The following is a 15,042-nucleotide window of genomic DNA, read 5'->3' as shown; positions in this document are numbered from 1 at the left end:
CTGGGCTCACTTCCCTGCTCCTCAATTGATAACAAGGCTAACATGGACCCTGGAATACATCTGACATTTATACAAGCATTATTTAGATTTAATACAAATCTGAAGTAAACAGATCAAATGAAAAATGAATTGGTGGTTAGAAAGTCAAGGAGAGAATGCACACACATTTTTGTTTAAAACAAAAACGACTTCATGTTTTCCTTGAGGCATTGCTCAAGAAGCTACAAACTGGTTGGTCTGTCTCCATGGAGTTGAATATCTGTTATCTTGAGTCTGGATTGCAGTACACAATACAAGATTAAAGGGTTTGCAGACAAACACCTGTTCATTTTATAATTCTCTTGTTGCCAGCCCTGAAATTCTGACACTTGGCAGCTTGGCACTCACCAGCTCATCAATGTCCACGCCGTTGACAGGTGATGTCTTGTGTCGAGTGTTTCTACTGTGACCGTGTGGGGACTGTTTCTTCCCCAGCTGTTTGGCCTGCCTCTGAGGACGGGTCTGAGGGGCTAGTTTTCCTTTGGCAGCTTTCCTGGGTCTCGCTGTAAAGAGCAAAATTCATATACAATCACTATGCTGGCACACAGATCCTTTCATGCTGGCCACTCAAGTGGCATTCCAGCAAAGTTGTTGTTTGATTTGAAGCTGCATACTACCAACTCTCTCAGCCCATCATTCTCCCCTCCAATGTCAAAATTAGAATAGCAGGATTATGTTGAAATTAATTATTAAAATGGTAAACTTTAGTTTTAATGGAAATTTCGTCACAATTTTCTCCTCTTGTTGGCCTGTTAGAACAGTTCCACAGGCTCCTCCAATACCTTGCCCTTGAACAAATACACGGCTGAACCCAACACTGTTCTAATCCAATAGCAACGTAGCCATTGGATGTCATTAGCACGTGGAAGTCTGGTTGATCTTTCCTTTCCTTAGCGCAAGAATCACCAAGGCCATTTGTAGCACCCCTGCTGTCATTCCACATTAGCTTAGCAGTGCAAGGTATGGAATGAGCCTGGGACAGTTCTGGGCTGTATAACTCAATGCCACACCAGGTTAATTTTAATTTTAAGCCTTTCCTAGTTAATTCCATGCTGCTTATTCAATTCTATTCCTTACGACAACATTGTTGTGCATGTGAGAAACTGTAATTAATATCTTTAAATTAAACTAAGCACAGGTCAAGGGCAGTGCAGTGCTTTGCAGCTCCAACGCATCGTACCCATGAAATGATAAGACACTCAAATCCCACCATATAAATATCCAAACAAATGCACGAGAGGGAGTTGTCCCAGCTGTTCTGTACAGCTACAAGTGGGCAACCTAGAGCGAAACAGGCAAATCACTTTTTTAACAAAAGTAAAAAAGGTACCTGTACTTTTCAGATTTCTGCAAAATGGAAAAAAAGTGCATTTTGGGAATGACAGTGTTGTAGGACACACAATAAACTTTATATTCCACGCAGGGGTTATTGCAAATAAAAATGTAAAAAAGAGGAATAGTCAAGTGCTGGTTTGATTAATTTGTAAAAAAAAAAATCCTTCCAGTCTAATAGTTTAATTCCCTTCAATTGTCCAGATCCGAATCATAGCATTTAGCAGCTTACACAATAAAGTAATTTAGGGAGGCGGCGGAGACAGGACCCCTTGATTCCAGTCAGACACAAGCCAGTCACTCCAAGTTCAAAACCCAATCTGCTAAATGTTCACAATTATTCCCTGGAGGCAGACGGCTAAGGTCACAACTTACATCTAAGTCTCGGCCCTCCTCGCTCCTCATAGTCCTCATCCTCTTCTTCCTCCTCCTCCTCTTCCTCCTCCTCCTCTTCCTCCTCCTCATCTTCATCGTCCTCCTCAGCATAATTTCTAAAAGGAAGTGATAGCAGGTGGAGATATAAATATATATTTTTTTAAACTTAAAATGTATGATTTTAGGCTCATGCACTCAAACATTACTTACTAGATTAGACATTTCAATTGGCAAACTGCAGTTCTTAAAAACAGAAAAATAGATTTATGCACTGAATCAGTGAAAGTTTTGTTTTGGCAATACTTAGAAAAACATCCCCCCTTCTCTTCAGTTCCTACCCATTGAGATAGAATAGAGAACAATAGGTTATTTTCTTCAACAAAAATCCCTGCTCCCAAGTAAAACATTTGGTCTCCCGAATTTCAAAAAAACCCAATTAAGTCAGTTCTAAGGCAATTTCAAAGCTTCATGTTAAAAATAAAACCTCATTTTAAAGCACCATGACAGAGAAAGCACTGTGCTCGCACCAATCACACACTCAATGATTGGACACAGTCATGCTCAGTGTGTTGTCACTAGTTTCCACATTGACTGAACAGCAGAATCTCTGGCTAGACTAGCGAAGGGCAGCTGTGCTCCAAAAATTGTCCAATCCCCAACTCTTTGTCGAGTATGGGTCCCTGGGCCTCAATTCATAGCTTTCCAGCTCTGCACTGTGGCCAGAGGTGGACTTCAGAGAGAAAAAGGGCAGCTAGGTACAGAATGAGACAGCGAACAAAAGGTAAACAAATTTTTTTAAACTGAGCTGCATTAGAGTAGGTCTGCATGTAACTCAAGTAAATCACTGGTCAAAGGAACTGATTATTAAAGAACTCATGCCAAAACAACCCAGTGGGCTGGTCTAATATGACCTTGTATGCAAATGAAAAGCGTAGGCAAGTTTTTGAAAACTTTGACAGACAGTTGCATCAGTTGGAATCCACTTCAGCAGCATAATTGTGTGTGTAAAAGATTATAGAAGATCAGAAGACAACAGACGCTGTAGCGGTATGCTAACTGTATAGTTACCTGTCACGTGTGCCACGCCTGGCTGTGGCTGGCTGACAAGCTGGACAGAGCCACTCTCCATCTGGTATTACGTAGAGGGCTGGTCTCAAACAGAACAAGTGGAAAGCCTTATTACATTCATCACACAGGATCAGCTTGTCATCTTCACCTAGGGAGCAACAGAACAAAACGTCAGCCACACACATCTGGGTTTCCAGACCGTGGAAAATGCATACGGGTCTTAAGAGTTAGGTCAGTTTTTTGAAATAAAGACTAAAGACAATCATGCTTTCATAATATATAGTAAAATGTTAAAAGAATCAAGTCAATTCTCCTCCGCTTCCCAGAGAACTACAATAGGTTTCTAAATAATGTTACCATTAGTTGTAGGCACACCACGATGGGAAAAGGGGATACAGGTTGTCGACCGATGCCCTGCGAAACCCAAACCAGAACATCCCACACTCCCGGAAAAAGGTAAACTGCAAACAAAATTCTCTCTTTCTCAGTTCCAAGCCAATTTCAAAGCTTTGCATTAACAAGGCTACCCAAACTCCTGTTTAAAGGGAAAAAACAAAGTCTGATGAAACACTAGTCACATTTTGGGCGAACCCTTGATTTACTGGACTGTTTATGAATACACAGGCTAAACTGAGAGCAAGCAACCACTTCATCGATCTTCCCAAGACACCCAGATAATATGAATAAGCAAATAAAAAAACAATGATGCATTTGAGTTGGGGGGGTGGGGGGGGGGGGGACAAATTGCTTTCGAATGCACACATTGCTGAACTCTTGCCATTTTATCAATGAAATCCCAGTCAGAAATTGCACAAGTAGATCAAGTGTTTTGAACTGACCACTGACAAATCAAACACTTCACACCACCTGTGTTGATGTCCCATCCTACTACTTCACACTACTAACACAACACAAAGCAATCATTTGCATTCACAAAGCAGCTTTTAATGTAGAAAAGAATCACGAGGCATTTTATACAAGGGTCGTTCAAAATCTTGATCAAAAGCGTGGGATTTAAGAAAGAGAAGGTGAAGAGGCATGGGGTTGAGGAAGGGAAGTGAGAGAGTGGATCGCAGATGGTTGTGAATGGTGTGGTGAAAGGATGGGAGAGAGGCTAGAGTCAGAGGAATGGAGAGTTTGAGGGGGATGTAGGAATGCCCCCATATGCAGTCGGGTTGCAGTTTGAGGGAGTAACTGGAAGTAATCACCAGAATGATCGTTTTATTAGCAACTTCATAAATCAAGGTTTTAAAAGTAAAAACACTAGTTGTGTTTGTTGCACCCTGACAGCAACCCAATATTGCAGTCGTAACCTCAAAAGCTGCAACCTTGATCTTGTTAAACAGTAATTAAACCAATTTAAAAAAATAAAGCAGAAAGAAAGAGAGTAGCTTTTATTCAAAAGTATTACCCTTTCCATTGTAGAATGAAATATCTTAACTGTCTTCCACATCTACTTGCATGGTGTGGGTGGGCCCCTAAGTAGCTCTCAGCTTGGTTTGAAATGGTGACCTCCCTCCCCCGCCGTTTAGAGTTATTCCAGGACACAGCAGTCAGCTAGCAGGGAAATCCCTCCAAGGGTCAGCATGGCATAAATAAAATTGATGGTGTGTATAAAGTAAAACAAATTTAAGCTAAAAGTACTGATTTTATCAACAGGAGGGTCGCTTTAGACAAAAAGCATTTCCATTAGACTTTTGAATGACTTTCAAGTTAATTTTTATTTGATATGAACACAGAAGCCAAGAAAAATGAGCAGTACTTTGCTAATGAGGTGGAGTTGGCATTGTGCGAATGAGATAATGCTCAAAGCATAGTATTGGGCAAAATCTGAAATAATCCTCAAAAATGCTACAATCAAAGCAGGTCCGCTTGCATCGGACAACAGGAAGGACAAGTAATATTCCCGTATGAAAATCTTCGTTGAAGTGGTCAGTAGTTTTAAACCATATTAAGCTAGATTTTCTCCTTCGGATACAAATTGACCAGCTTTGTATTTCTTTTTAATCTATACTTCTGAAGATGGCCATTGAAACACATCTAATCGTGCTTCTTTCTATCGGTTTCCCAACGCTTATCATTTAAAAATCAGTTCACGGAGGAGAGCCCAGTAATTGTAGTGCTTACCCTTCTTACGGCACACTTTACAGCGGGCATTTTCAGTCGACATGTCCCATTTGATGCATGCATCCAGCATTCCCAGCAACACATGCATGCGAGAAAAGGTCTGAGCTTCTTGGATAGCACCTTTCCATAGCTCCAGGGCGGAAGCAACCTGTGGGCAAGTTAGCAAAGAGGCAATTACACAACAAGAAACTTTAGAACCAGGAAAAGTCTCTGGTCATTTCCTGATCGAAGCACGGTGATAAATAAACAGAGACACAGGCAGTCAGGGAGGTCTAGCAAAGGCTGCAAAACCAGTTAAATCATCAAACAGAAAGCTGCAATGACAAGCTTTGCCCAGGCTCAAAAGAAATATACAGAAGAGTAGATAGAAGGCATTTTGTTTAAGTTAAGACAATCCATTGACGTGGAGAAGCATAGCATCATTTTGTATTATCACACAAAGATAGGTTGCTCTCAAACACAAGTGAATTCAATAATGACTGTTACTCTATGTTCACTCGCGGTGAAATAAAGCAGCTTAATGATTCATATCTGGCCTCGTCTTATAAAATGGTCTGTCTACCTTCAAAGAGAATGAAACACACATGCATGGATGGACAATCATTTTTGATCACAACAGTTGTTACACCCCTGGTTTATGCCATCGTATAGCTGGGAGAAATGTGAACGTCTCAAAAATTAGATGCATCGAAGAATTGTAGAGATGGAGTACTTTATACCAACATTTTCCCTTCTGGCATTTTATTCTACCTTTAACCTGATGCAAATAAAAATAGTTGAAAACAGCCATCACAAGCCTCTCCCAAAGCAGGTTCTCATTCCTACAACCAATTCTACCAAGCCCAAGTGGCCAATCTTCAACTGTGAGCCTAGACAGCGAGTGTTGGGTGGCTTTTCGGGAGCCTCAGATTCTAATCATAACCTCACTAGATAAGCACATTCTAGCAGAGGCCAAGAGATAACAAGTCGAACCCTGGACGATTGCCCTCGCCTTAGCCCAGGCGCACAAAGGCCAATCATAGTACCCATCCTGCCATGCTAACAGAGCACAGACTGGCAACTGAACTCATACTTTTTGGTTTGTAAGGCTCAGTTACACACTCGTTTACCAGTGAACCAAAGCACCAGGTTAAAATATGCAACAGAACAGGTTATTACCAATTATACATAAACTTGGAGGGGTTTCAATGGTTTTTTTTTTAATTGATAAACTAAGGTGAATGGTAAGTCACAGTGCATGTTGAATAGAGTAAAAGGGAAGGTGAAGTAAACCAGTTATAATTAGGCGATGCAAAACTTGTAGGAAAAAAGCAAGACAGCAGTTCCAAAGTTTTGAAATCCTATAAAAACATGAATTAGAGTAGGTGCAATGAGTCTTAATTTCAACAGAGTGTGTGTGTACATGACAATACGGAACCAAATATTTTCTAGAATTCACTGGCTATGCGCCATAGAAAGCATAATTTCTGATGGAACTGAAGAATTTGAGTGGCAATCTAATTTAACTTCAATACTGAGAGATATCCTCACTTTCTTGAACATTGAAATTCCTTGTACAATTAAGATATTTACTGCCAATTTTGAAGGGAAAATACTATACTTATGTTTTCACACAACCTATGATTTCCCCCCATATTACACAGTAAGCTGTCACACAGAACTACCATTCAACAGCTGGTTTGTCATTCAGCAGGTGAGCAGCTGCACCCACTGGAGCAGAGGTGCAAACAACAAGGTGCAAAGCCGATACATTTCACTGAGACTGTCTGAGGAAAATGCAGACATGGAGGTAATTAGAGGGCTGTGAAGTAATTGAGAGGTCCAGGTTGTATTGAAATGCGACTGATTTACCAATCCCAGAATTAGATTACAGCCTTGCTGTACAGCGTCGATTCTATGCTCGGTTTTGATTTAGTTTTTGAAGTACAATGACCTGATATAAGTGGATTAATCACTTCTAGCTTTATCAATAAATAATCATCAGGTAAAGCATTTAAATAAAGCATTCTGGCATTGGATGCAAAGTAGTAACATCAAAGGTTTCAGATGACTGACACCAGACTGGAAGTTCCCAGGGATGATCCCAGCTCTGTGCTGAGCTCTCTGTTCTCAGTAGGGATAGAAACATCGAAACTAGGAGTAGGCCATTCGGCCCTTCGAGCCTGCACCACCATTCAATAAGATCATGGCTGATCATTCCCTCAGTACCCTTTTCCTGCTTTCGCTCCATACCCCTTGATCCCCTTAACCGTAAGGGCCATATCTAACTCCCTCTAGAATACATCCAATGAACTGGCATCAACAACCCTCTGCAGCAGGGAATTCCACAGGTTAACAACTCTGAGTGAAGAAGTTTCTCCTCATCTCAGTCCTAAATGGCTTATCCCTTATCCTAAGACTGTGTCCCCGGTTCTGGACTTCTCCAACATCGGGAACATTCTACCCGCATCTAACCTGTCCCGTCCTGTCAGAATCTTATGTGTTTCTATGAGATCCCCTCTCATCCTTCTAAATTCCAATGTATAAAGGCCCAGTTGATCCAAGTCACCCTGCAGCCTCTTAGCGTCCCCCTCACAGCTCACACCGCCACCCAGTTTAGTGTCATTTGCAAACTTGGAAATATTACACTCAATTCCTTCATCCAAATCATTGATGTATATTGCAAAGAGTTGGGGTTCCAGCACTAAACCCTGCGGCACTCCACTAGTCACTGCCTGCCATTCTGAAAAGGACCCGTTTATCCCGACTCTCTGCTTCCTGTCTGCCAACCAGTTCTCTATCCAAGTCAGAATATTACCCCCAATACCATGTGCTTTGATTTTGTACACCAGCCTCTTGTGTGGGACCTTGTCAAAAGCCTTTTGAAAGTCCAAATACACCACATCCACTGGTTCTCCCTTGTCCACTCTACTATTTACATTCTCAAAAAATTCCAGAAGATTTGTCAAGCATGATTTCCCCTTCATAAATCCATGCTGACTTGGACCAATCCTGTCACTGCTTTCCAAATGTGCTGTTATTTCATCCTTAATAATTGATTCCAACATTTTCCCCACGACTGATGTTAGGCTAACCGGTCTATAATTACCCGTTTTCTCTCTCTCTCCATTTTTTAAAAGTGGTGTTACATTAACTACCCTCCAGTCCATAGGAACGGATCCTGAGTCGATAAGACTGTTGGAAAATGATCACCAATGCATCCACTATTTCTAGGGCGACTTCCTTAAGTACTCTGGGATGCTGACGATCAGGCCCCGGGGATTTATCGCCCTTCAATCCCATCAATTTCCCTAACCTGGATATCCTTCAGTTCCTCCTTCTCACTAGGCCCTTGGTCCTCTAGTACTTCCGGAAGGTTACTTGTGTCTTTCTTCGTGAAGACAGAACCAAAGTATTTGTTCAACTGGTCTGCCATTTCTTTGTTCCCCATTATAAATTCACCTGAATCCGACTGCAAGGGACCTACATTTGTCTTCAATAATCTTTTTCTCTTCACATATCTATGGAAGCTTTTGCAGTCAGTTTTTATGTTCCCGGCAAGCTTCTTCTCATACTCTATTTCCCCCCCTCTTAATTAAACCCTTTGTCCTCCTCTGCTGAATTCTAAATTTCTCCCAAGTCCTCAGGTTTGTTGCTTTTTCTGGCCAATTTATATGCCTCTTCCTTGGATGTAACACTATCCTTAATTTCCCTTGTTAGCCACAGTTGAGCCACCTTCCCTGTTTTATTCTTACTCCAGACAGGGATGTACAATTGCTGAAGTTCATTCATGTGATCTTTAAATGTTTGCCATTGACTATCCACCGTCAACCCTTTAAGTAACATTTGCCAGTCTATTCTATCCAATTCACGCCTCAAACCATCGAAGTTACCTTTCCTTAAGTTCAGGACCCTAGTTTCTGAATTAACTGTGTCACTCTCCTACCTAGTAAAGAATTCTACCATGTTATGGTCACTCTTCCCCAGGGACCTTGCACAACAAGATTGCTAATTAGTCCTTTCTCATTACACATCACCCTGTCTAGGATGGCCAGCTCCCTAGTTGGTTCCTCGACATATTGGTCTAGAAAACCATCCCTAATACACTCCAGGAAATCCTCCTCCACCGCATTGCTACCAGTTTGGTTAGCCCAATCAATATGTAGATTAAAGTCCTGCTGTACCTTTATTGCATGCATCCCTAATTTCTTGTTTGATACTGTCCCAAACCTACTGTTTGGTGGTCTGTAGCAGTTAGGGTATTACAAATGGCTGCAGCACTCCTGGGTATGGGGAGGAAAGATAGAAAGATGAAAATGAGAGAGGTGCTGCTCTTTATTTCAGTAATTCGAGAAGGTGATGGTCAGGTGAATAGGATCAGGCCTTGTGGTGATGCCTGCATGACAAAACATGCAGGATAGCCACTTTAATGAGGCACTGTATGGCTGCGGTTACCTGTGGAACCCAAAGGTGGAACCTTTAACTTCTGCAGAGTCGAAAGAAATTGGTCGAGGTGTATAATGGGCAGCTGATTCGATGCCACCAGTTTTACACTTTCGAAGTTTCGCCCGTTATCCCAGCAACAGGTTAGGGAGAGAAAGGGGGAAAAATATGCCAATTCTTTTTGAACCAGCAGCGAAAATAACACTGAAATCACTCCCTGCCATCTGCTACTCTCCAAAGTAGCATAGAAAATAGGTGCAGGAGTAGGCCATTCGGCCCTTCGAGCCTGCACCACCATTCAATAAGATCATGGCTGATCATTCCTTCAGTACCCCTTTCCTGCTTTCTCTCCATACACCTTGATCCCTTTAGCCGTAAGGGCCATATCTAACTCCCTCTTGAATATATCCAATGAACTGGCATCAACAACTCTCTGAATGAAGAAGTTTCTCCTCATCTCGGTCCTAAAACAGCCTGCCTCTTATCCTAAGACTGTGTCCTCTGGTTCTGGACTTCCCCAACATCGGGAACATTCTTCCCGCATCTAGCCTGTCCAGTCCCGTCAGAATCTTATATGTTTCTATGAGATCCCCTCTCATCCTTCTAAACTCCAGTGTATAAAGACCCAGTTGATCCAGTCTCTTCTCATGTGTCAGTCCAGCCATCCCTGGAATCAGTCTGGTGAATCTTTGCTGCACTCCCTCAATAGCAAGAATGCCTTTCCTCAGATTAGGAGACCAAAACTGAACACAATATTCCAGGTGGGGCCTCACTAAGGCCCTGTACAACTGCAGCAAGACTTCCCTGCTCCTATACTCAAATCCCCTTGCTATGAAGGCCAACATACCATTTGCCTTCTTCACCGCCTGCTGTACCTGCATGCCAACTTTCAATGATTGATGAACCATGACACCCAGGTCTCGCTGCACCTCCCCTTTCCCTAATCTGCCGCCATTCGGATAATATTCTGCCTCCGTGTTTTTGCCCCCAAAGTGGATAACCTCACATTTATCCACATTATACTGCATCTGCCATGTATTTGCCCACTCGCCTAACCTGTCCAAGTCACCCTGCAACCTCTTAGCGTCCTCCTCACAGCTCACACCGCCACCCAGTTTAGTATCAGTTACACCAGAGTTTACCCCGATAGTTTGATTCAGTTTACAATCTATTCTTGCTGCCACTGGGTATACAAGTAGAGATTAATAATCAGCACTCTTCACACAAGGCTGGATTAATTCCATGTGTTTATTGAGCAACAACTGATTACTGGGGAATAACACCAACCAACACCCTAAAGTAGAACCAGCCTCATGACTGAAGCAAAACTAGTAGCATAATACCCCGCTTCATAAACGTGAGTAATCGATTACTGCCTGTTCGACGCTGGCCCCTCTCCAGAATTGCACCAAGTGAATGACTACCCTGTTGTTACACTAACTCACATTGCTCCCTGCTGGACACTTTGACACAATGCAACTACAGCTGTATTCAGTCTCTCGACAACACTGATAGCATGCTGAGCAACAAAGACAGTTTGCATCCATCATTCTATCCCTTATAGAAGAACTTATTAACAGTGTACAATATAGCAACCTCATTATGATTTCAGCAAAGTTTATCAGAGAGTGTGAAATTTCCATATTATGTTCACTTAAACTGCACAATACACAAGGTGGGGCGAAGAAAGCAGGAAATGCACAGCCCCGGACTACAGGCTATAATCTGGGGTAACGCACATTTCCATTCTGTTAGACTTCAATTAAGTTGAATGCTCATGTGAGTGAAGTAACCTACCAACTATACCCTAATCGAAACCTTTTCTCAGTCACTAGCGTGAAATTCCGTAACTTACCTTAGCTTCTTCAGCCATTTTCTTCTCCTCATCTACTTCCTCAACTTTTGCTTCTTCCCCTGCCTTCTTCTTCTTCTGCTTGGGAGCCATAAAACCTTGCAGGAATTTCTTTATTATGCACTCCTGCAGTGTGATCACACATTCTCCCAAATCCTTCAGACTCTCCAATAAGCGTACCTGGCAGAGGGTACAAGGAGAAGATTAGCAAGCAGAAATGTTTCTAACTATTAAATTATTTTCTTCTCTTTATTGGAGTATGGCCCCACAGGCACTAGCCTCACTCCAGTACACTGACCTGCTGCCATTCACACTTGAGCCTTGATAGCAAATGTTAGCAGGCATGTGACCACCAGTTGGGGTAAGGGGTGGGGGGGTAAGGGGGGAAAAAGAGAAAGGGCCAATATAGATGTGTCTGAGCCTGTCCTCTATATGGCTCAACTAAAAGATCCTATGGCACCAGTGGAAAAAGAGCAGGAAGTGATCTGGCCAACAGCCGGTCCTCAACCAACTCCACTAAAAACAGATGAACTCGTCATTGTGTAACTAACTCATCATTGGCTCCCACAATTCCCTGGAAAACTAGTTACTAATCCTCAGAAGTAAATCATTGGCAGCACTGTGCTTTGGGACATTCCAAGGACATGAACATAAACATCAATGCAAGTTCTTTCTTGCTGGATAAATTCGCTGAACCACTAGCGATTTTATTTTTTTCTCTCCCGGTACCTCAGCCATGTGGCCACCTTCATGTGAACCTCTGCATGTGAACCGCTGCATTGAGCGTTACAAACTATTCCAATGTGAGGACATTTGATCCAAACTGTGCATACAAATCTCCAGCAGGTGTCAGAAGGCTGACCAGGGGCAAGCCCACTGACCAGTTTTTCTGCTCCCTAGCCAAGGGATGCTGATGCCCCTGCTGCCACCGTAACCGAGATCAGCTAACTCAGGACAGTCGAGGAATCGAACCAGGGCCTTCTGATCGACATAGCTCAGTTATACACTAACTTTACCAACTGACCATCGGGGCAGCCAGCAAACTCAGTAGATGCTTCAGCATTACATACAAACACAGTTACCGTATCTCGATGGCTAATACTTCCACCAGCTCTGTACTGTGCAGTAAATATCATAAAAATTATCCCAGCATTCATTTGTCGATTTATTCATATCCGGCTTATATAGTGCACAGCTCCTATACGTCTCCCAAGTCCCACTGCATCCACCATGTGCATATTGGATAAAGTCCAAATTAGATTAGATTCAAAGCAACTTGAAATTTTTGTTACAATTGGGGGCCAACTCTGGTTTCCTTTCACCTTTGTTCCAATCCAGCACAGATGGGACTAAAGTTGTTTCTGGTATCAATTTTGTCTACTTGACTTTTAAAAGCTGCCGAGTTCCATCAGGTATATAGCTCCAGTTGCCCTCCACTAGCTCATCCAATTGGCTATTCTTCATGTACTAGCCAAAATAGCAAGCGTCAGCAGGCTATTCGCTGGTGATGCAGCATGCCCCTGATCCTGCCTTTAGGAATATCAGCTAAATATTTAGACTAAAGTCTTAATCCCTGCCACAAATTCCATACCCTCCCTATTGACTGCAAACGCACTCCCTTCACCCACCCCCCACCCACCCCTGACCACTGTATCGGGCTGAAACCATTGTTCACACCCTCGGTGTCTTGTTTGATCCCAAGCAGTTTCTGAGCCCACATCCTCTCCATCACAAAGGGCACCTGTTTCAACTCCATAACAGCTCCTATCTGCTGAAACCCTCATCCATATTCATCCCCTCCATTTAGAGGGTGCCCTTCCTGTACAACAACAACTCGCATTTATATAGCAGCTTTAAACATAGTAAAATTTCTCAAGGTGCTTCACAAGAGCATTATTCAACCTAATTTGACACAGCCTCATAAGGAGAGATTAAGACAGGTAAGCAAAAGCTTCGTCAAAGAAATACATTTTTAAGAAGTGTCTTAAAAAGGAAGAGAGGTAGAAAATTTTCGGGAGGGAATTTCAGTGCTTGGGACCTAGACAGCTGAGTGCACGGCCGCCAATAGTGGGACAAAGAAAATCAGGACTGCACAAGAGGCCAGAATTGTAAGAATGCAGAGTTCTCGGAGAGTTGTAGGTTTACAGAGAAAGGGAGGGGCAAGGCTATGGAGGGATTTGAACACAAGGAAGAAAATTTTAAATCTGAGGCGTTGCTCGACTGGGAGCTAATGCAGATCAGTGAGCATATAGGTAATGGGAGAATGAGACTTGGTATGAGTTAGGATACGGGCAGTATAGTTTTGGATGAGCTAAAGTTTACACAGCGTAGCAATTGTAAGGCCGGCCAAGAATGTGTTGGAATAGTTAAATCTGAAGGAAACAAAGGTATGGATAAGGGTTTCAGCAGTAGATGGGTTGAAGCAGGGGTGGAGACATAGGGCCCAAGTTTCCACATGATTTGCGCCTGATTTTTAAGAGCAACTGGTGGAGAACGGACTATCTTAGAAATCGCAATTCCCCACATTTTTTTTTCTGCAGTTCTAGTCAAGTAGAACAGTTCTACTTTGGAACAGAATTTTTTCTTCAAAAGGGGGCGTGTCCGGCCACTGCCGCCTGATTTGAAAGTTTCCACAGTGAAAACGTACTCCAAACTAAAATAGAATGGAGCAAGTGAAGATTTTTGTAGAACTGAAAAAACCTGTTCCACACATTAAAAAATCAGGCGCAGGTTACAAATTAGGCGTCCAGAACGAGGTGGGGGGGGGGGGGGGAAGGGAAGTCATTAAATTCTGTAATAAATCCTTATTTATACTTATACAAATATTATACAAATAAATCCAACCTGAATAAACATTTATAAGCAAAGAAAAGATTAAATAAACCATCTTCCTGCCTGTGTGAAAGTGCTTCAGGCAGGCCTTTCGGGACCGAAGGCTGCCGGCCTGTCCCCAGCACCAGATTTACAGGTAGGTGGCGTTGGGGGGGGGGGAGGGGGGGGGGAAGAGAGAGAGAGAGAGGAGGGAGGAGGAGAGGGGGAGGGGAGGAGGAGAGGGGAGGGGAGGAGGAGAGGGGGAGGGGAGGAGGAGAGGGGGAGGGGAGGGAGGAGGAGAGGGGGAGGGGAGGGAGAGGAGAGGGAGGGGAGGAGGAGAGGGGAGGGGAGGAGGAGAGGGGGAGGGGAGGAGGAGAGGGGGAGGGGAGAGGGGAGGGGGGAGGAGGAGAGGGGGAGGGGAGGAGGAGAGGGGGAGGGGAGGAGGAGAGGGGGAGGGGAGGAGGAGAGGGGGAGGGGAGGAGGAGAGGGGGAGGGGAGGAGGAGAGGGGGAGGGGAGGAGGAGAGGGGGAGGGGAGGAGGAGAGGGGGAGGGGAGGAGGAGAGGGGGAGGGGAGGAGGAGAGGGGGAGGGGAGGAGGAGAGGGGAGGGGAGGAGGAGAGGAGAGGGGAGAGGGGAGGAGGGAGGGGGAGGGGAGGAGGAGAGGGGGAGGGGAGGAGGGAGAGGGAGGGGGAGGGAGGAGGAGAGGGGAGGGGAGGGGAGGAGGAGAGGGGGAGGGGAGGGGAGGAGGGAGAGGGGAGGGAGGGGAGGGGAGGGGAGGGGGAGGGAGGGGAGGAGGGAGGAGAGGGGAGGGGAGGGGAGGAGGAGAGGGGGAGGGGAGGGAGGAGAGGGAGAGAGGGGGAGGGGAGGGGGAGGAGGAGAGGGGGAGGGGAGGGGAGGAGGAGAGGGGGAGGGGAGGGGAGGAGGAGAGGGGAGGGGAGGGGAGGAGGAGAGGGGGAGGGGAGGGGAGGAGGAGAGGGGGAGGGAGAGGGGAGGAGGGAGGGGGAGGAGGAGGGGAGG

The 15,042-nt window shown here is 44.3% G+C and overlaps 1 protein-coding gene across 2 annotated transcripts in view; it reads right to left on the bottom strand.

The window, feature by feature from the left end:
• Positions 1 to 15,042, bottom strand: part of baz1b (bromodomain adjacent to zinc finger domain, 1B) — a 76,493-nt gene that overhangs the window by 12,600 nt on the left and 48,851 nt on the right. For both annotated transcript variants that reach the window (XM_070857279.1, XM_070857280.1), the window contains 5 exons: positions 11,219 to 11,395; positions 4,942 to 5,089; positions 2,815 to 2,962; positions 1,747 to 1,862; positions 388 to 542 (listed from right to left, as the gene is read on the bottom strand). In XM_070857279.1, the coding sequence (XP_070713380.1) occupies positions 388 to 542; positions 1,747 to 1,862; positions 2,815 to 2,962; positions 4,942 to 5,089; positions 11,219 to 11,395 (744 nt within the window). The remainder of the gene's footprint in view (positions 1 to 387; positions 543 to 1,746; positions 1,863 to 2,814; positions 2,963 to 4,941; positions 5,090 to 11,218; positions 11,396 to 15,042) is intronic.

Source organism: Pristiophorus japonicus, chromosome 16 (assembly GCF_044704955.1).
Source record: "Pristiophorus japonicus isolate sPriJap1 chromosome 16, sPriJap1.hap1, whole genome shotgun sequence".
Classification (NCBI taxonomy): domain Eukaryota; kingdom Metazoa; phylum Chordata; class Chondrichthyes; family Pristiophoridae; genus Pristiophorus; species Pristiophorus japonicus.
The sequence above is the reverse complement of the archived record's forward strand: the minus strand, read 5'-3'. Positions and strand labels throughout refer to the sequence as shown.